General features: G+C 39.9%; 1 protein-coding gene across 2 annotated transcripts; it reads right to left on the bottom strand.

Annotated features, from left to right (window-relative positions):
• Positions 1-604: 604 nt before the first annotated feature.
• On the bottom strand, positions 605-20,508 carry Gpr65 (G protein-coupled receptor 65). Of its 2 annotated transcripts, XR_013439195.1 has the most exons (3): positions 20,427-20,508; positions 1,694-1,766; positions 605-710 (listed from the first exon to the last, which is right to left on the bottom strand). XR_013439195.1 is itself a non-coding variant. In XM_005321297.4 (2 exons), the coding sequence occupies exon 2, from the start codon at positions 14,927-14,929 to the stop codon at positions 13,922-13,924; it is 1,008 nt and encodes a 335-aa protein (XP_005321354.1). In that variant the 5' UTR covers positions 14,930-15,349; positions 20,427-20,508; the 3' UTR covers positions 13,706-13,921. The 2 variants fall into 2 exon arrangements, 1 of the variants encoding a protein (XP_005321354.1); XM_005321297.4 differs by lacking the exons at positions 605-710; positions 1,694-1,766 and adding an exon at positions 13,706-15,349.
• Between the last annotated feature and the right edge of the window lie 301 nt (positions 20,509-20,809).

Genomic DNA, 20,809 nt, shown 5'->3' with positions numbered 1-20,809 from the left:
TAGTCTCTCTAACCTTCAGACTCTTCATGTACAGTGGGAAAAATAATATCTGCTTTATAAGATTTTGGGGGAAATTCAATATCAAATGTGGTGGTCTTGGCCCATGTGTGTACTCCAGTATAGAAATGGCAGTGATCACTGATGGATTCCTAAAAACATGGCACAAAGAGAACATCAGACTAAAAGAGCCTTAGGAACCAGAATATTTAAGGAGGCAAGGTGGTGGGTGGCAGCGTCAAGGAACTGGGAGAGGTGAGATGGGAAGGAGTAGGTATGGCCATTTTCTCCAATGTATTTTTTTATTAAACTACAGCTTCCAATCTGGGGTTCAAAATTCATGGGGATCATCCTAGGAGCCAGCAAAGCAGAAATGAACTGTGATGAGTCTAGTTCTAGTAGGAAAAACATTCTCAGCCTACTGCAGGAGAGAGATAAGCAGGAAGATCCATGGCCAAAGCACGTCTTCTAGAGGACTTTCATAATTCACTGAGATGCATGGGGCATTCTGTGCTTTTGCCTAGTCATAAACAGACATAAACACAGTGACTCACCTGTCAGACAGAAAACTTGATTAATGTTTTTCCACAATAAGCAGAATCGTAGTAAATCATATCCTTAATGTAAGCTTGGAGTTAACTGGAGGTCGATTTGTCATTACATCATTTCAGCTTTCACATGTGGAAGGAGCCAAATGGTCTGTAGAACTTCTCCTGACAAAAAAAAATTGCAAAAAAACAAAAACGAAAAAAACACACCATGTTATTCTATTTCTTATGCTCACATATTGAAGTTGAAATTGTCAATATAAAATTAATACCTTATCACTAGAAATACTTATATTCCATATCTCATTTGCCCTGAATAACAGATATCATTAGGTGCATGAAGGAATTGTATCATCCTCATATTAAAGATGAGAAAACAGTTTCTAAATGGTTATCTTATTTGTTCAAGGTCCCATGGCTTGGAAATGAAAGAACACTAGTGACTAGTCTTGAGGACCAATGTCCTCACAACTCCAAATCAAGAAGCCCCAATGGACCTCACTAATGCTGTAGTCAGGTGTTAGCTTTTTTCTCACCCTGACAAATACCTGAGAGAAATGACGTGAGGAGAAACGTTTTACTTTGGCTCATGATTTCAAATGTTTCAGTTCATAGTTACCCAGCTTCATTGCTTTTGGGCCTGAAGTAAGGCAGAAGAACATCATGATGGAAGGGCATGGTGGAGGAAAGCTGCTCAGTTCATGGAGAGAGAGAGAGAGAGAGAGAGAGAGAGAGAGAGAGAGAGAGAGAGAGAGAGAGAGAGAGAGAGAGATTGAGAAGGAGTGTGTGAGGGGAACCTGTATTAGTGCAAGAAAGAAGCCAGAGATAAGCAATACTCTTCCAAGTCATTCCCTAGTGACCTACTTCCTCCAACTAGGTTGACCTCTTTGCCTCCACCACCACCTCCTGACAGTCTGTCCAGCTACCAATGGATTAATCGGTTGCTGAGGTGAACTATAGGGCAGGTGAACCAGAATCATGACTTTCACCAGAAAAGATCCTCTCTCTTCCCCCTAGTTTTCTAAGCTGTGGAACCTAAACTGGGAAATGCTGGTAATCCTCCTTCACATCACATTAAAGCCAAAGAACAGAAGGTTTCAAAAATCTCTTCCTGGCAACATAGGTTGAACATTAGTATTCAGCCATACCTGGAATTTTCTTCCCTGGACCCCCATTTTTTTTTCATAGACGCTATGATCTGTCATCTTCATCTAGAAGAATCTGCAATAAAGGAAAAACTCCTGGTTAGACAGATGTGAAGTTTATCCCAGCCTGTTACTTAGAAGTCGTGTGACTTTTGGCAAATTATTTTGCCTCTCGGGGCACACCTACTTCGTGTACAAAATGAGAATTTTGTATGGAAGATTCTTCAAATGTCTTTCTAGGGCTGAATAGGAAGAAGGAAAACAGGGGCCAGTCATCCAGCTCAGCTGGAACTAAGGCAAAAGCCGTGCTTCCAAGTGAGATCCTTCTCTATTCCCAGATACTCACCATAGCAGACAGTCAGTCACTGCTGTCCATCCAACACAGGCTGCTGTGAGCACTGCCCACACCCTGCTCTTGTTAGTCCCATTGATCTTCCCAGGAGATCTCATCTCATCATCTCCACGTCAGTTCAACCAACCAAGTACACTATGAATTTTCATGAATTCTCTCCTCAAATCTACTCAGCATGTCAAATGACCAAATAAATATTCAATGCATAACCCAAGTAAAATGAGGTGCTAGGTACTGTGATTATTTTATTAGCCTGTCTTTTTGTGTATCCTCCTTGGAAGGGATAGAATTCATTTTCATCAAATGAATGCCAGGGAAACAAATGAGTTTTGAAGTAAAAAGATGAAGGAAATTTTTGAACAGTACTTAATCCTCTTCATTGTTCATCCGTTCATTCTTCCACTCCCCAATGGCTAGGGCATTGTTTTGGGGCTCTTTACTTTAATTCTATTGATTGGTTGATTGATTGATTGCTACTGCTTTCCAGTGAATGAAAATTTAGCTAAAATAAACTAGGCTTATGGAAGATGAGGGCAACAGCATTGTCTTGCATGACTTATCTAACATTTGTTGAGTTGAGAGGTCACATATTTGCATACCACATTTAGATGTGGGAAAGACACTATTTGTCACCTTGCCCTAAAAACCCCATTCCTGATGAGGGTGGGAAAGTATCTAAAGTAGCTCATGGAAGACATTTCATTCTCTGTTGGCTAAAGCAGTCTTTTAAAGACTTGTTTACTATCTTCTGGGTAAATAATCAAGCAATTTTAAAGTTCAAGTCCCTCGAGTGATATTTCTCATCTTACACATCCACAAGATGGCGCCTTCCCCAAGAGACAATTTCCACAAGGAGTCTTCCATTAGATTTCGCCTGGGTGGTGAGAAAAGGGTATCTTAACATTTTATGATGAGGAAAAGAGTGATGTCTACCTGCTGATCCTGGAGGTCTTCTATGACCTTTGAACCTCTTGATGCCCACAATAATGTAACTCATGATCTGGTGGCCTGGTGGGGGTCTGGTGTGCCCTCCTCTTGTTATACTCCTTTACCTTGATATTTAAACCAAGTTTCTCCACAATGATCCATGATAGCCCACCGGCCCTCATCTATTTCTTACCCTCTGGAAGCATGTGATAATGCCCCACACGAGCTGACCTTCTCTCAACTATCTGCTTTTGCTTAAGCACAGTGTACCCCATGTCTACTTCTCAGTTATGTTTCAGTTCTCCTACTCTGGTGCAGGGGGGTCACTGAAAGGTGATGTTCTTCCTGAGCTTTAGTCAAAATGGGGCATGGATCTTCTCTGCTTCTAGATTTCTTTGCTGACCTCTCTTGATCCGACCTTAGGAACCTTAGGACCTTAGGAACTTCCTCCTAGAATCAGACAGTCCATTCATATCAGTATTGTTAAAGGACTCATCAAAAATACAAATTCGGGGGCTGAGGTTATGGCTTAGTGGCAGAGCGCTTGCCTGGCATATATAAGGCACTGGGTTCCATGCTCAGCACCACATATAAATAAATAAACAAATAAACAAACAAATAAATAAATAAAGATATTGTGTCCATCTACAACTTTTAAAAAAAGATTTAAAAATAAAAATTTTCAGGTCTAAATTCAGGTCTATTAAATCAGATTCTCTAGGGACAAGATCCAGCACTCAGTTTTAACAAGCCCCCCAGGGGATTCTGACCACCACAAAAATCTGAGACCCCACTCTTCAGACTCTCAACCATGCAACTCAGTGCTTGAACCCTGGGCTCAGCAGCACTGCCCTTGCCTGAAAATTATTTAGAAATGCAGAATGTCGGGCTCCACTTGAGATTATTGCTAAGAACTTTGAAATGAGATTCTGCAATGATTCTTATAAACAGTCAGTTGGAGACCCACTACTTGATGATTGGACCTGTACGCAACCTGGATTGTAGGTTAGAGGTGGATAGTGTTGAAGGGAACTTTTCTTCTCTCTCTGTCCAGCAGGCCACCTCCAGTCCAAGGTTGGACATCTGGGAGACAGTGGTTAGACTATAACTTGCTTGTGCACAAACCAAAAAAGTGGCTTTATTTCTATTGTTATTCTTCTTCCTCCTATCTTACCAACCTGCTGGGTAGGAGGGTGTCAAAAATTATTTCACTTGTAAATTAAAGACATTGTCACCTCTTCCTGCCTTAACTATCTCTATAGGGTAACTCAACGACTTTGGGGGAAATTTTGAGCCTTTCAGATAAACTCCAACTATGCCAGCTCCTCCCATGATGGCTCTGGGTAGGAGAGTCTTACATGACCTTGTGATGCCAGGGGCAGGTGGAGTTATGCCGTTCACATGGCATTCTGTGCAAAAGAGGAAAAGGTGTATGTTCCTTAAAACACTCTCTATTCAGTTGTTGGAAAATTGTCATGTTTACTTTCTTAGAATAAACACATCACTGTCATATACTTTAAAACTGCCACAGTAAATGTGAAAATTTACAATGTCTGAACTGAATCATGTTTCCATAGACGTAGCTTTCTTTTTCTTTCTTTTTATGCTGTGCTCATTCTGCACAACTCTTCATCCATCTCCCTATTTTTTACCATAATGATGTGCATCAGATGGAACATGAGGTTTCTCCCAAAGTCTTGCAAAAGCATTAACTATCTCACCCCCTCTAGAAATTTCTACCACTCTGAAGACCATGAGGTGAACATTTCTCTCTGACCTCTTCTTTTCGGCTACTCCTTGTGTCTTCCCCACAGTGCACGGGATCAGGAGCACAGGCAGATTCCTGCATGATCCAAGTTTGGACATCATAGTTGGTCCTCATTTCCCTTTGATGGACAGAAACCTCCAAGTTTAAGCCCAGTCCTGCTTCTTCATATGAAACCAGAGCCTGGCGGATATTCAAAATTCTTTTCTTTCTCCACAATGACTGGTTTTTGAGACTTCACTTGCTAGTGACTCACAATGTTGACTTCCTATTTTCTAGCAAAAATTCACCCTCTTCCTAAAGCATGAAAAGACACTTACTCCGGTGGCCAGGCCCCTCAGGGAAGCAGTATTTTCTGGATTTGAAAACAGAGAAAGCTCTAAGAAGAAACCAAAAGACTCTAATGTCTTGACTTTTTCCCCCAATATTTCTCTGATGGAGTCTTGGTAGACATTGTCTTAGTCCAAGGGGTTTAATGAACCATTTTGCTATTGTTTAATGAGAGCTGCTCCTTTCACCGGCTAGAGATGCCCTCCTTGCCCTTTCTGTTAGATCTATCTCTGCCTCCTCAACACCGTAGCTTCATCCCATCTCCAAAGGTCCAAATTAGGACCTTTGGTGTTTAGGAGACAAAAAAAAAAAATCTGGTTCAGGTTAAAGTAAAACATAAGAAGGTTTATTTGGTTCATGTAACTGCAACATCCAGAGACTCACCATGTCACTAGGATACAGCCCCAGAGTTCTGCGATTCCTTGCTTCCATGTGTCAGCTATTTCATGATGACAAAATGGCCCACAAAGCAGTCAGGCACTTCATCTGCATACCACATCATCATGAGCCAAGAAAGAGCCTTTGTACCTGCACCTAAGCAGGTTGTCCCATGCCCACCACTGAACCTACACCGTGGTCAGGGGAGTAGACCATTTTGATGGTTTCAGTTAGCTAATGAGGAACATGTTCCATTCCTAAAGCCAAAAAACTCACAAGTCTGGAAGTTAGGCATCTCTCCAAAGAGGCATCTCTGGAGGATGTGATGTCTACCCAGTGTACAGGAATCTGTCAATGACTGGGTCCCTACCCAGTCTCCCCCAATGAACCCTGTGCCCTAATATTCAAAGAGAATAGAACCACAGTGATGATTCAAAGACCACTGAAACCTTAGGCAACCCGATGGTGTGGGTGACTGTCAGAGACTGTCAATCAAAAGTCCCTCCACGCTTCCATTTTATTTTCATTTTCATAATTTATTTTGTTGGTGCGTTATAATTACACTTAACAGTGGGATTCATTATGTTTTAGTTGGAAACTTCCCCCTGCCCTCCCTTCCTCCCGCAGGATCTCCTTCCTCTACTCTTTGGGTCTCCTTTCTATTTTTATGAGATACTTTCCACCTTTTTTAAAAATTTTAAATTATTTAAAAAAAATTTTTTTTAAATTTGAATTCCTATTTCTCCATGATTTTCATAGCATTAAGTAAACTTCCCTGATTCTGGGGTGAACCCAGAAGAGGAAGAAAGTTCAGCCACGACTGCGATGGATTCTCTGTGGCTGGTCGGCATGAGGGCTGGCAGTTAAGATGAAGTTGACAAAGAAAAATGCAGCAGTACTTTTGGTAGCACTGACTGTCAGCAGAGACTGACGCCACTGAGTAGTCTGCAACAAAATTAAGTCGATTTATGAACATGTTACCAAAAATTTAGGGATGAAACATCCTAAAAATGTTTCTCATAAGGGGTGGTATCAGGAAACCACATGACAACTCCTATAACTGCTAAGTGATAGTGAATACAAGGTCATCGATAGTGTCTCTTTCTATTGTTTTACTCTTTCTCTCTTCTGCTCATCATATTTTCCCATATAATCCTAAAATTTTTCAAGCCCCAATACAAAATAGTTCCAAGGGTTTCAAGAATCAAACTCTGACATTGAAAGTCACTTCTTAGTTCATTCCGTTAATCAACATATTGTTTATTCATTCAACAAACAATCATAATTACTAGGTAGAATACCCATAAGAATTGAGTCTTTCTGGAACAAGTGTGGTGGCCCACACTTGTAATCTCAGTGACTCGGGAGGCAGGCAGATTGCAAATTGGAGGCCTGGGCAACTTAGTGAGACCCTGTCTCAAAATAAAACGGTCTTGGAGGATATAGCTCAGTGATAGATCAACCCCTGGTTCAATCCCCAGCAACACACACACACACACACACACACACACACATGCACAACACTTTGCAGCTCAGAATGATAGTTGTTACCCAATTTTCAATTGGAGTTTCAATAGTGTCAATAGTCTTGGAGGCAGGGCCAGAACTTTTAGGACACTTCTGAAAAGATTTCCAAGTCCCTTCAACTATCCAAGAACTTTGAATGAAATGCAGAGAACTAAGTTACTATTTTCATAGCATGGGCTAGGCGAGTCAATGTGGATTAGGGTTTCTTGATCACAGTTTGGATTTGAAACCGAGCACACATTTCCTGGATAATTAAATTTGGATTTCTATTCCATAACTGACTCTGAACAACATGGAGAAGTCTCAAGTTCATTCCCTTTATTGGATGAGTATACGGCTGCCTTTTTAAACACCTAATTGCAACATCATTTGAGGAATCGCAACCTATTTTTTTAGCGTGTAAAATTCCACTAGTGCTGCATAAAGGGCTTCAGAAAATTATAAGCAGAAGAAAAATAGGTTACAGGACATTATATGTTTAATGATATGCAAATGCTATTAAATTAGAACATGATTGTATCACTGTTCTTTGGGGAAAAATGGTTTTAAGCAATTCAAAACAACAGATGTTAAGGTTTTGTGGGGGGTTTTTTTTGGTGCAGAGATCTAACAATATCAAATTAGAATCAAAAACCACACATATTGAATTACCTCTTGACTTTCATAGATATTTTTTAGACAAAAAGACAAACTGATTAAAGCTTAATTTTGCTTTGTATTTGAAAGGTAGCTAGTATTTTCTTACATAGGTAGGAAAACTAAACAAAGACAAATTGTCAAGGCTATAGCCACAATCTTGCAGAAATTACACAATTTAGCCTAAGTTTTCTTACACCTTGACCGACCAATTGTATGTAACCAGCTTAGGAAAAAAAAAAATACTGAAAAGACATTTAGAGTTTAAACCAAGAGAAAGCATCTGATGATTCCTGAGCTTTTCAGAGTGCAGAGGAATAAATGGTGCAGAGGATTGCAGCATCTCCCTCCCTTCATTTCCAGCTCCTAGGGAGCAAGCAGTCTCTTGGAATAGGAAAACGCCAGCCTGGGCTACTCTTGGCTCTTCAAGAGCAACGAAGAGAGCAGCGAACTACAAGGTTCCATGATAGAGCATCATCGCCACCTAGTGGCCATGAGTAGGATGAACAACAAATGAGGTGGCGAGAATAGGACCTCTGGAAAAGAGAATCTTAAACCCCACATCACCTCCACTTTGACCTGCTTTTGTTATGTTCAGCTAATTAATTCAAACCAGGTGCATTAACGAAATGTAACTAATTACACTAATCTAATCTCAGTGTGCTCCATCTTAAAGCTGATATAAACCTCAAAGAATAAAAGAGATACAATGCTCAAATATCCTTTTTATTTGAATGGAGTCAGGGGGTTTACACTAAGGAATAAAGAAAATTTGGAAACATATATTGCTGTAATTTAAGTTTAATTTTTTTTTTTTTTTTTTTTTTTTTTTTTTTTTTTTTAAAGAGAGAGTGAGAGAGGAGAGAGAGAGAGAGAGAGAGGATTTTTAATATTTATTTTTTAGTTCTCGGTGGACACAACATCTTTGTTGGTATGTGGTGCTGAGGATCGAACCTGGGCCGCACGCATGCCAGGCGAGCGCGCTACCGCTTGAGCCACATCCCCAGCCCCCTTAAGTTTAATTTTTCATTGCCCTCCCCATGTGTCCACTTAGTAGAGGTAAATAAACATCACAGTCAGAACCAGATTTTTTTTCAGACCAGTATGGCAATGAAAAGGACAGATGTAAGTTTTCCTGCCTCATTTCCCTTGGCAGCCACTTCCTGGGAGAAAAAAAAGAATGAGGGACAGGGAAGGAGAATGTAAATAAAATCTCTCCCCTGGCTGCTGATATAGTAAACACGAAAATAAAAAACCCAGGTGGTTTTCAAAAGTTCAGGAGGCAACAGGTGAAGTTTCCCCTGGTTGGCATTAGACACCCTACAAAATGGTACATGCCAAAGGACCAAGTGGTTTGGGAGGTTTTTTTTTCCTTAGTTTTTGTGAGATGGAGTAAGTGGTTTGTGTGTGTCTGAGTCTTTTTGTGTCTGCTGGAGAAATTCTGGTTCCTGGCAGGGTCACTGGACGGACATCGACAAAGAAGTCTATTATCTCAAAAGCTTTATTGGGTTGGGGTTTTATAGCAGTTGTGTTTCCATGGCAACCCATGGACCGGTTTAACCGGAAAAGAACAGAGGCCCTGCATAGATAACAAGATGATGGCAGGGCGAAATGGAAAACATACTATAAAAAGAAATGCCTGCTCACTCTGTGTTGCAAATGCTATTTTAAAATCAATGCCTCAAACTAAAAACAAGTTAATGAAGTCAATGGAGGTGAATGATAAATAATTGTTTATTTGATCATTACTCTAAAGAATAGATATCTAATATCCTGGAGAGATCTGTCAGCTCAGCTTGAGAAGAGGAAAAGGCATAATCATTGTGGGTAAGCAGATTTGCTCTGGATGCTCCCGGGGAGATAATGCTGTGTAATTTGGATGAAATGAGGTGATTATTTTTTTATGTCGTTTAAGTTCTTCATCCATAAAGATTCCCCATACCTGAACTTGGTCTCATTTCCAGCCTATCCAAGATGTCTATTTTGAGTTACTTAAATTAAAAAATAACACTTTGAATAAGAAAATAAAAACTCAAAATGTAAATAAATTCAAAATACATGTCAACCTGTATGTTGACAATGCAGAGTGTGTTTCTCCACAGAATTGTGGGCAAGGAGCAGCCGCCACTGAGGATATCCTATAGAACCATAAACCATGAAGGTTCTTGAACTACCTTAATAGAGGTATTTAACCCTCCAGAGAAAGTGACCATGACAATAGTGTCCTGGGACCAGCTCCTACCAGTCCACGTCACTATGTCCTTATGCCCAGTGTCCTTCCAGAGAATTTTCTCTCAGGTAGTTGGCCATATCCTGATAAAATGGGAATAACTCATAATAATGAACAATTATCTCAACACTGTGGATAAAGCGTTTTAAAATCTACTTGTTAAAAAGCAAGTGTTACAATTGTCCCTACAGTTTGGGACAAAAAAAAAAAAAACAATTTCAAGAAAGTTTTTCAAAGAGCTAGTCGGTAGATGATCTGGTATTCCAATCTGGGTCTCCTGATGAAGAAGATGCAGGCAATAATAGCTGGAAGGTCTTATCCCTTCCAGAATTATTTTCATCTTAATGGAGAACTTTGGAACCTAAAAGTCTTCAGAAACGAAAGTGTTTACTCTCCACCGTTGAAAATTTTAGATTGTGTCTAGGGTCCTCTGTCCTAAATCACCTGAGCATCTTCCCAGTTTAGCCTCTCCTTGGCTGGCCCTCCTCTGAGAAGATTTTGGCAGCTTGACTCATTTGGGAACGAATCCCACATCTTAACAGTGTTTTGCTATCAGTTGTTCAATAGGACATTCTCATTAAGGGTGGCACAAATTTGTATTTGCCAGTCTCCTCACATAACCAACTAAAGAAAAATCCCAATCAGGTCTCTGTAACAGATCATTTTAATTACTATCTATAAGACTTATGATATTCTCAGAGGTAATAATTAATAAGATTAACTCTCCCTTTTCCCCTTATCCTGACCTCAACCCAACAACGACACAGATCAACTCTTTATGCATATGTCTGCATAACACCTAGAGAAAGAAACGGTAGAAGTATTTAAAAAAAAAAATTTCAAGGGGGAAAATCTACTCTGGAGGCAATTCAGGGTCCTTGGCTTCAAGGTCTGACACTGCTTTTGAAGCCAGGTTTAAAGATAGGGAGTTAATGTAGTTAGGTAAATCAGGTCTAATGTAGAGTACTAAAATGAAAGTGGAGATCATTATCGGGAATGGAGTCGAGGAAGCCAGAACAGCACCTGGGGAAACTGAAATGTTAATGTCCCCAAGGCCCCAAATCCATCCTAAAGAACTGTTAATGAAGTAGCTCACAGCAACCTGGGAGGTGTTAATCAAACCACCCCAGGCTCTTCCTGCCCAGCCCTGACCCTGACCTTCTGGCCTTCCCACCTGCAGTGGATTACTTCAGGATGGAGGGAAACAAAGGACAGGAATGTGGAGGGACAAAAATGTGGCATCTATACACAATGGAGTATTATGCAGCACTAAGAAATGACAAAATCATAGAATTTGCAGGGAAATGGATGGCATTAGAGCAGATTATGCTAAGTGAAGCTAGCCAAGCCCTAAAAAACAAATGTCAAATGTCTTCTTTGATATAAAGAGAGCCACTAAGAACAGAACAGGAAGGAAGAGCATGAGGAAAAGACTAACAGTAAACAAAGACGAATGGGGGGGGGAGAGAAAGGGAGAGAGAAGGGAAAGCATATGGAAATGGTAGGAGACCTTCAGTGATACACAAAATTATAAGAGGTTATGAGGGGCAAGGGGGAGGGGGAAAAAAAGGGGAGAGAATTGAACAACAGCAGAGGAGGCAGAGAGGGAAGATGGGAGGGGAGTGGAGGGGAGGGGGATAGTAGGGGATAGGAAAGGTAGCAGAATACAACAGTCACTAATATGCCATTATGTGAAAATGTGAGTATGTAACAGATGTGATTCTGCAATCTGTATTTGGGGTAGAAATGGGAGTTCAAACCCCAATGGAGTCAAATGTATGAAAGATGATATATCATGAGCTCTGTAATGTTTTGAACAATCAATAAAAAAAATAAAATAAAATTGCTTATAAAAAAATAAAAATAAATAAAAAGGGAAGAACTTTCCCTTCCATGGATTCTGCCTTTTGGGTCCCTTTCTTCCTCCCGGGGAGAAGTCTTTTCTGCTGTTGAAAGACCCTAGCCCAGTTAGCCCAGTTACCTAAGGCCAAGATATGAAACCAAGATACCAGGCACCAGGCATGCTCTCCGGACAACCGGTTGAAGAACAGAGCACCCGCATCCTGAGGCATGAGTGAATAAACCGGAACAGATAAGCAGGAACAGAAAGAATAGAATGCAGACCTGTGGTTTTTGGAAATGCAGACCTGAACCCCTTGGTGGCCTATATGCTAGATTTAAACAAACCAATAAGAAACCTGTTGCTTCCCTCGCGCGCGCGAAACCTGTCCCAAACCCTATAAAAATCTCTGTATCCCCAAGCCCGGTGTGCCAGTTCACCAAAGCTCCGGCTGAGGTTCTGCTGGGCACCCGCAGGCGCCTGTGTCCCAATAAACAAACCTCTTGCTTTTGCAGCCAGTGTTTCGTGTGATTCTCCTTGGACAGGGATACGGGGGCCTTTCATTGGACGGGGGTCTTTCACTGTCCTTTAATAAAGCTTCCACTTTCCACTCCACCCTTGCCGTGCTTCTCTGGTGTGAGACTCCAGCCTTCCCAGAAGCAAGGACTCACTGGTGAACAGCAGTAACACTATCAGTCAACTGTGTGGTCCTTTCCGGATCTTTTACCTTTAAATGTGTTTGACTCAAAGGTTGCCAATAACGTATTCATAATTAAGCAGTTCACACTATTGTATTCTTTATTTTAATGCTGAATCTTTATCTCTTATGTATTTGTGAGTGCGTCTCACTCAGAGTGCCTGCCCAGAATCTCTTCATTCTCTCACATCATTATAACCAGAAAAATGCAAAGAACAGAGAAGACGCATATGGCCTCAAAACCAGGCAGTTTTCTACTGTGCTCATGTATCACCGTCAGTTTGTGTTGAAAATTTTCATTATTGAGAAAATACTGATCTCCTTATCAGGATATTGTTTTGGAATGTGAGGGCACAACACGGTATCATGACAGTAGCTCTCTGATCATTTTTGGAGGAGTAGAAAGAGCAAGTAAAGAAGAGAAGGAAGGAAAGGAGGAAAGGAAAGAGTAGGATAAAGAGTCTTAAAAATCACTTTGGTTAGGACAAATGTTTACCCAGTGCCTACCTAATTCTAGAGCAGAACAATTTCCTCAATGAAGATTCAAAATGATCTATCAAGACTCCAAATATTCCAAGTCCTCAAAGAAGACTGTGGGTAGAAGATTTGACATAACTGTCTACTTGTCTAAAGATAAACTTCTGGTAATTTCAACTACCACGTACTCAGCTGTAGACTGAAAAAGAATCAAATCAAAACTGGGAGTCCACTTGTTTCTGCTTCCTGTAAAACCTTACAAGCCCAGTGACTAGGTTTCCATACTGACCTAAACCTCAGAAGGCTTCATGAGATCGTTTCTGTTGTGACTCCAGTACTTAAACCTAGTGGGGTAGAGTAGGTTCAATAAATATTTGTGAATAAATGAGAAGAAAAGAAGCAGTTGTTAGTAGTTGGGATTGTGGGAGACAGTCACAGAATTGAGAGATCTGATGGTTGATGACCCCAAATCCAAAGAAAGAGCAAGAAAACCCATAAAATCCAGACATGGGTTGGTTTGGTGGTGGTGTACAAATGTGATCCCTAGGACCTGGGAGCCTGAGAGAGGAGGATCCCAAGTTGGAGGCCAGCATGGGCAATTTAGTGAAGTCCTGTTTCAAAATAAAAATATAAAAAAAGGGGCTCGGGATGCAGCTCAGTGGTAAAGCAGCCTTGGGTTCAATCTCTAGCACCAAGCCAAACAAACAAACCAACAACAAAAAACAGACACAAAGGGCACTAATTTAAAGGACTAACAGTCCTATGCACCTATTTTACTAGCTTCTGAGGGATTACAACCCAGGTAACAACCCCTCCACCCCCCAAAAAAAATTATCATCAACAATAATGATCCCAATTCATTGGGAAAATATTAGATTTTATTAATCCATCTCATTTAATAAAAGGCAAGCAGGAAGAGGTACAATGTGCTTTCAAACATTTCCATTGGACCGGATTAAAATCTTCACTGAGAACACCTGTCGCCTCCCAGGCTGCGATTGATTCCTTTTACAAAATGTGATCTGGATGCAATGATGCCACAGACCTCCCCTCCCTGCCCCCATCCTTCATTCTATTCCAGGACCTCTAGCTCCACAGTGTCTTTTGTAGACATGGAAAGGGTGCAGTTCCTTTGCCTTTGGGATTTGTTGCAGATCCCAGTACAGAATTTCAGTATGCTCCACATGTCGGACCTCCCTGTTTCGGTTACAAAGCAGTACAGAATGGGGTCCGCCACACAGTTGAGACTTGTCAGGGCCACGGAGATTCTGTACATGGTGTACGTCTGCCTCCCGGACTTGTCCTCCAAATTTATGTTGCGCTCTAAGATGCAGCGGACCAGCAGCATCACATGAAAGGGAGTGAAACAGAGGACGAAGGTCAGGGTGATGCTAACCAGCAGTTTAATGATCCTTATCTTTTCACGGCTTTCTGTGGCTTGATTGTGCCTGACAGCTTGATAGACTTTCTGGTTGCAAATCGCGATGATGACCAAGGGTACCGCGTAGCCCGTGCAGGTCCTGAACAGGTTGAGGTTGATCTGCCACTTCTCCAGAGGGTATTTGTCATAGCATAAGGTGAAATTAGACCGTCTGGCATCACAGTATTCAATGGTTGTTTCATCCTCCCACAAAATGACAGCATTAAAGATAGATTCCAACACCCAGATACAGAGGCTGACCATGAAGGCGAATCTTCTGGTCCTGAGAAAAGAGAATCTCAAAGGGTAGACCACAGCTAAGTACCGATCAACGGCAATGCAGGTGAGGAAGCCCGTGCTGCTGTAGAAGTTCATGTACATGCAGAAGGCACTCCCTTTGCACAAGGCAGGCGAGAAAGTCCAGTTGTCTTTATTCCAAGTGTAATCAATCCACAGAGGGAGAGTTAAGGCGTACAGCAAATCCGACAGCGATAAGCTGAAGAGGTAAATTCCCAGCTCGTTCTCCTTCTTGGCTTGCAGGAAGGACACACAGAGAGACCCGATATTGGCTGGGATGCTGACAAAAATCACAAAGATGTAAACAGTTGGAAACAGATAGTGTTCCAGGTCGTGCTGTTCTTCAATACATGTGCTGTTCATTGTTTCTTCTTCAGGTGGCAATAACAGTAATTCTTGGGATGTAAGAACAGGGAAATTAGTCTTTTGTAGTTTGTTTTCAACATCGAATTCTCTTTTACTGTGCGCACCGCCCCCCTCAATTTTCCTTTGGTTTCTAAAGTTCTAATTAATCCATCACTGTTTTGAAGGGTGGGTGCAGATCAGTTTTCACAGGTGATGCATTGTTGGAAGTCAGAATCCAAACTCCTGGAAGTTAGCTAAATTCAATGAAGAAGACAAGCCCATGTGTCCATAGGACAGAATGCTGGCAAAGAGCCCTCCAGGATCAACTGGGATATCCTTAAACTTCCAATTTAATTTTCTTCATGAATCTCACAGAGATTGGTGCAGAAAGAATTCATTTTCGCAGAGATTGACATCTCTTTTTAAATGCCTTTGTGTCTGTAATGAAAGATGAACTAGAATAGGTTAGATGTCTACAAGATATATGACCTCCTTACAATCATGATTTTAAAGAATTCTTGTATTTCATTATTGAAGATCTTGCAAATGTTTTAAATCACAATGAAGGTGCCTAAATGGGAAAATTACTTAGTAGACTTTAGTAAATAAAATCAAGCTGAGATATTTTACTTACTGCAAATAAGAATTACCCAAGGGAGTCATGTTTCTCACCAGGCATGAGATAACAACCCAAACTAAAGCCAACAGGCAATTTTAAGTGGCTAAAAATAGAAAATGTAGTTATTTGGTTGTGATCAGTACATGCCTCCAAGTGTGTGATACACTTTGTGGTTATACACTTTCACATTTTTAATTTCATATACAATTTAGGTGTAAAGCACTTTCAAACCAATCGTTTTAGCCAAGCGAATATTTTCAGAAGAAATACAATAAAGTTTAATTTTAAAATACAACAACAGCTTGTTGAGCCTTAATACATAGATGAGCCCACATTTTTGAGCTTTTTCTTCCTTTGTGAGTTATTACATTTTGTCTTTCACCATCAAGAGAAACTTTCATAAGGCTTTTATACTTCCATGAACAAGAGGATAGAATGTTCTGCATTTTAAGTAAAATCTTGTGATCAACAATTTCTGCTGATATCCCAGGTTATTTATTAGGGTGGTTTCTTTGTGAAGCTATGATGTCATGGATCCACACAGGAGTAAAGGATTCATCCTTCTCCCCATCCTGGGGTGGAGAAATACTTCTGGTATTCCTCTGTTAGTGGTGCCTCTTGGTGGTTTGGATGATTTACCTGATGGGGGCCTTCAAAGAAAGCTTTGCGAGGACACCAGACAGGGCATCAGATCTCTTGCCTTCCAAGTGCCGATGGATCCTGAGCACACTAAGGACCTGCCCTCATAAGGCATGAGGATCCTGCTTGTAGAGCAGGCCATATCCAGAGTACATGACATATCTCACTCAAAACAAATTGGAGAAAAACTCCTGAGATCTTCCGGTCTCATCACACCTCAAATATGAATGAAATGTGAAAAACAGCCTTTCAAATCAAAACAGTCTCTTCCAGAGAGAAAAATAATTCTGATGGATAAAATACAAGTTGGTGCTGAGATGAGGGAGGTCAGTGAGCAGGGTAAGCTCTGGAGAATCTAAAGGCATCTGTGGCTTTGGAAGAAATAGCTAAAGCCTCTGGAGCAGATAAACGCTAAGTTTGGACCCACGCAGGGAGGGAGGTCCTCGACCATCCCACACACATTGGTAAACAGGAGCCTCCACCCTCAGAAGGGTGAGCCAGGAAACAAAGTAAAATAGTAAACTCCACAGACATTTTGCAGACAGCAGAGAAAAGTTGGCAAGTTCCATATCTCAGCTTAGTCTCTGTGGGGAGCTATAAAAAAAGAATGCTTCCCTGAGTGTTCATGCAATTCTAGGTATATATGAGTACATATGTGTTTACCACAGCAGTGCACAAGATTAAAATATTCACAGTAGCACTATGTGTAAAGCCCTTCAAATTAAATGCCTATTGGCAGTAGATTAGATAAGTAAATTGTGGCATATTAATACAATTGAAATCTACATATTGATGAAAATGAAGAAATGATTGCTACACTTAATGACATGGGTGAAACTCACAAACAGAATGCAGAATGAAAGGAAAGACAAAGACAGCAAAGTATGTGCTAATAAAAGCCAAGCAAAGTTAATATATGCTGCTAGAATTTAGAATTTGGGAAGGAAACCAGATACCATGCAAAGAGGGTATGATGGGAACTTCTGAGATTTTGGTGATGTTCTGTTTCTTGGTATAGTGCTGCTTCCATGAGCATGCCCAGTGTGTAAAAATTTATCAGGCTGCTTGCTTGGGAAATGTGCTTTTTTTTTTTTTTTTTTTTTTTTCTGCCTGAAAAAGTGGTTTTGGAAAGCTGTGTGTGAGGCACCTTGACAAACAACATCTGTTGCACATGCAGATGGAGTATGTATGCCTTCCTAGGAAATATGATTCTACTTCTTTTAAAACATAAAAATTAATTTAAAAAGAACAAAAAATAATTTAAATAGTTGTGGAAATAAATTCATTAAAAATAAAGGTTTATTATATGACAAATAAATAAATTCTAGGCATTTGGAAGAAGTAAATACAAAACCTCCCTTGAGAAAAACTTCTTTAACATCCCCTTCAAAGAAGCCCAGAGAGTCAGTGGCTCAGGAAACTGAGGTAGGAGGACCGAAAGTTCAAAGCCAGCCTCAGCAATTTAGTGAGGCCCTAAGCAACCCAGCAATACCCTGTCTCTAAATAAAATACAAAAAAAAAGGTGGGGATGTGGTTCAGTGGTTTAATGCCCTTGCGTTCAAACCCTGGTACCAAAAAAGAAAAAATAATTCCCATAGATAGGGTTCTAACAATTATGACCTCACTAAAACACACATGTGCGTACACACCCACACAGAAATAAACCACTACGTGTGAGACTGAGCAGAAACAAGAAAAGAACTAGATCCACCAAAGATTTAGAGGTACATTAGTATATAACAAAAAACAAGTGTGTTTAATATGTTTAAAGAAATGAAAGAAGGAATTGGAACACATAAGTGAGGAGCAAGAGAAGATAAAAATGACCAGATGTATTTTTAAAAGATTGAAATAAAGTGTCTAGATAAAAATATAATACTTTAAATTTGAAAATCAACCAATTGATTTGATATAGCTAAAGAGAGAATCAGTATTTTGCAAGACAGAAATAAAGAAAGAAGATGAAATGATCAATGTTAAAGAGATGAGAAAACACCAAAGGGACATGGAGAATAATGGTCAGCATGTGTGTAACTCGAGTGGCACAAAAGTAGAGAAGAGAGAATAGGGAAGAGGCAATATTTTCATAGATAATATTTCAGCACTTTCTAGAACTGATGAAGGATGAAGTCTTCAGATTTATGAAGACTTACAAATTCCAAATAGGATTTTAAAACAAACAGAAATGGAAATCTATATCAAACTGCAGATCACCAAAGACTGATAAAAAATAGCCAGAGAGAAAAGATGGATTACCGACAGAGGATAAAATTTAGACTGACAAAGGATTTAATAAAAACAATAATAGTAGACAGAGGATCAATAGTCCTAAACAGCTAAGAAAATATATGTCACCTGTAACTGTGTACACAACAGAACTAAATTGCTAGAACCGGAGAAAAAATAAGAACATTTTAAGACCAACTATCACTGAGAAAATTTACTCCCATTGAATTTCTCACTTCAGCAGCTTCTATAGGATATAATTAAAGGACCAGAGAGGAGTCTGAGAAGCACCAAGAATTGATGAAGCTATTAAAGATGCAACCTGAAGAAGACACCACACGGTGTTCCCCACGAGGCTGACACACCTGGACCCTGAAAACATTCTCCCATGGGACCAGGACTACAACTGTGGGAGGATGGCCGTGTGCACCCCTTCTCAATGTTACTCAATAAGTATACATTTTTTTTTCTCTAAAAAAAAAAAGTATAAAGTGGACAAACTGATTTTGGAAGAGTTTATCAAGTTCTCAATAGAATGAATTTCTTGAGCTGTAGAAGAGTTTCCTTCCTTGCTGAAAATAACCACAAGAGAGGATGGTTTGATGAAGCAGATACTGGGTCTCCTCTCTGTTGGGCAACAGAGGCCCTATAACCTTGTGGTTATGAGCGTGGGCTCTGGAGACAGTTGAAAAGCCTCTCCATGGTCTTTGGGGGATCTGTGACCTAAGTTCCAATTTCCACATGCGTTCTGTTAGTCACAGGGTAGTGGTGAGGGTTGAACCGGATGGACACCAGGCAGAGAACCTGGCACATGGCAAGCCTTCACTCTATGCTAACTGTCACTGTTGTTTCAATGGCAACATTGGTAATATGCTGCTATCATCTGTGCTGTCCCCCATCTGTGCTGTCCCTCACATTTCTTACAAGGAGTTCACTTTGACCACCTGGCCAGAGGAACCAGAGGAACTCAGCCTGGTTTGAACGGTAATGCTTCACATACGATACCAAGGTTTGCAGATAAACTTGTTAACTTAATGCATGCAGGTCTACAATTTTAGTGGAAAACAAACATCCTCTTATTCATACGTTTTGCAAATGTTATTTTGTCTACTTTAATCAGATTTGGAGAAAATTGCTTTTAGAACCACTAAGAAATCTAGATGAGTTTTGAATTTTTATTTTACTCTTTACTGAATGCCAAAAATCAATCTATAGAATCTTAAAGTATACCTATTTCTAAACAGCTCTAAAAATAGAAGAATCACTGATGAGAATTACCAAAAGGAAACTGTTTTCCTATAGTGTTATAAGAAGGCTCACGATCAGTTATCAGTTTAATAGCTGCTTATTAAGACTACTGTGTTCCAGGCACTGTGATAGTCACTTACTAACAAATAGTTATTAATTGATGCTTATTAATTTTAGAAACATTATTTCCTAACTTCACATTATTTTATACATATATATATACACACACACATATATATACATATGCATATATATATGCATGTATATATTTTTTAGTTGTTTATGGACTTTAACTTTATCTATCTATTTATATGTGGTGCTGAGAATCCAACTCAGTGCCTCACACATGCCAGGCAAGCATCCACTGAGCCACAACTCCAGCCCCTTCACATTATTTCTGATGAATATAAAACATATCATTAGATCATTGTTTGCTAAAGAAAGGTGTGAGGTAGTCCTACAGCTAGGAGCTGATAGGTTTCCTCCTAAACAATGCAGTTTTCTAATATACCACTTTCCGAAAAGGAAATGGAGCACTTACATTCCCTGTTTGTATACGCATAGTTCTACTTAACTCTTCATGAATTTAAATTTCGACATCTCCTTACCCATAGTCAAAGCAGAGGAAACCATGCGTCTTCCTCTTTGTGTCTCTCTACAATACTCTGCCTTGTTACATTTATACATCCTAAACCAGATAAAACGCTGCAACCATTGCTGACCATCCTGCCAAAGTATGTTATCTCGCTTAAAATCTTATTCTGTTTGTAATCTTACACTTACCCCTGTTTCTTGGAGTGATGCTTTTGTCGACTGAGGAGCCTGATAAATCTGGCATTGAGAAGAGAAACCACCACTCTTGAAGTGAGGACAGGAAATTGCACTCATAGCTCACATTTCATCATAAACCAATGAGGAAGCAGCATCTTAATGGGAAGGTTTATATTGTCCAAGTTTGAACAACTAAAAAAAAAGTCAATCTCTTAAGTATGCTAAAACATGTTTTTATCATTTACTGTGTGTAATTTTTATGACTCACTTTTCTCTTTGCATTCTAATTACAAATATGTACTGATGTTACAGGTGCTTTACTTAATAGAAGATGCACTAGATATTTCACTTGTTCATTCATTCCATCAGTACATATTTCTATGCTATTCTCAGGG

The sequence above is a fragment of the Ictidomys tridecemlineatus genome, chromosome 5 (assembly GCF_052094955.1).
Source record: "Ictidomys tridecemlineatus isolate mIctTri1 chromosome 5, mIctTri1.hap1, whole genome shotgun sequence".
NCBI lineage: Eukaryota > Metazoa > Chordata > Mammalia > Rodentia > Sciuridae > Ictidomys > Ictidomys tridecemlineatus.
This window is presented reverse-complemented; position numbering and strand designations above follow the sequence as displayed.

Coding starts and splice junctions, on each gene's coding strand:
- Gpr65 (XM_005321297.4), bottom strand. CDS start 14,929: ATGAACAGCACATGTATTGAAGAACAGCACGACCTGGAACACTATCTG.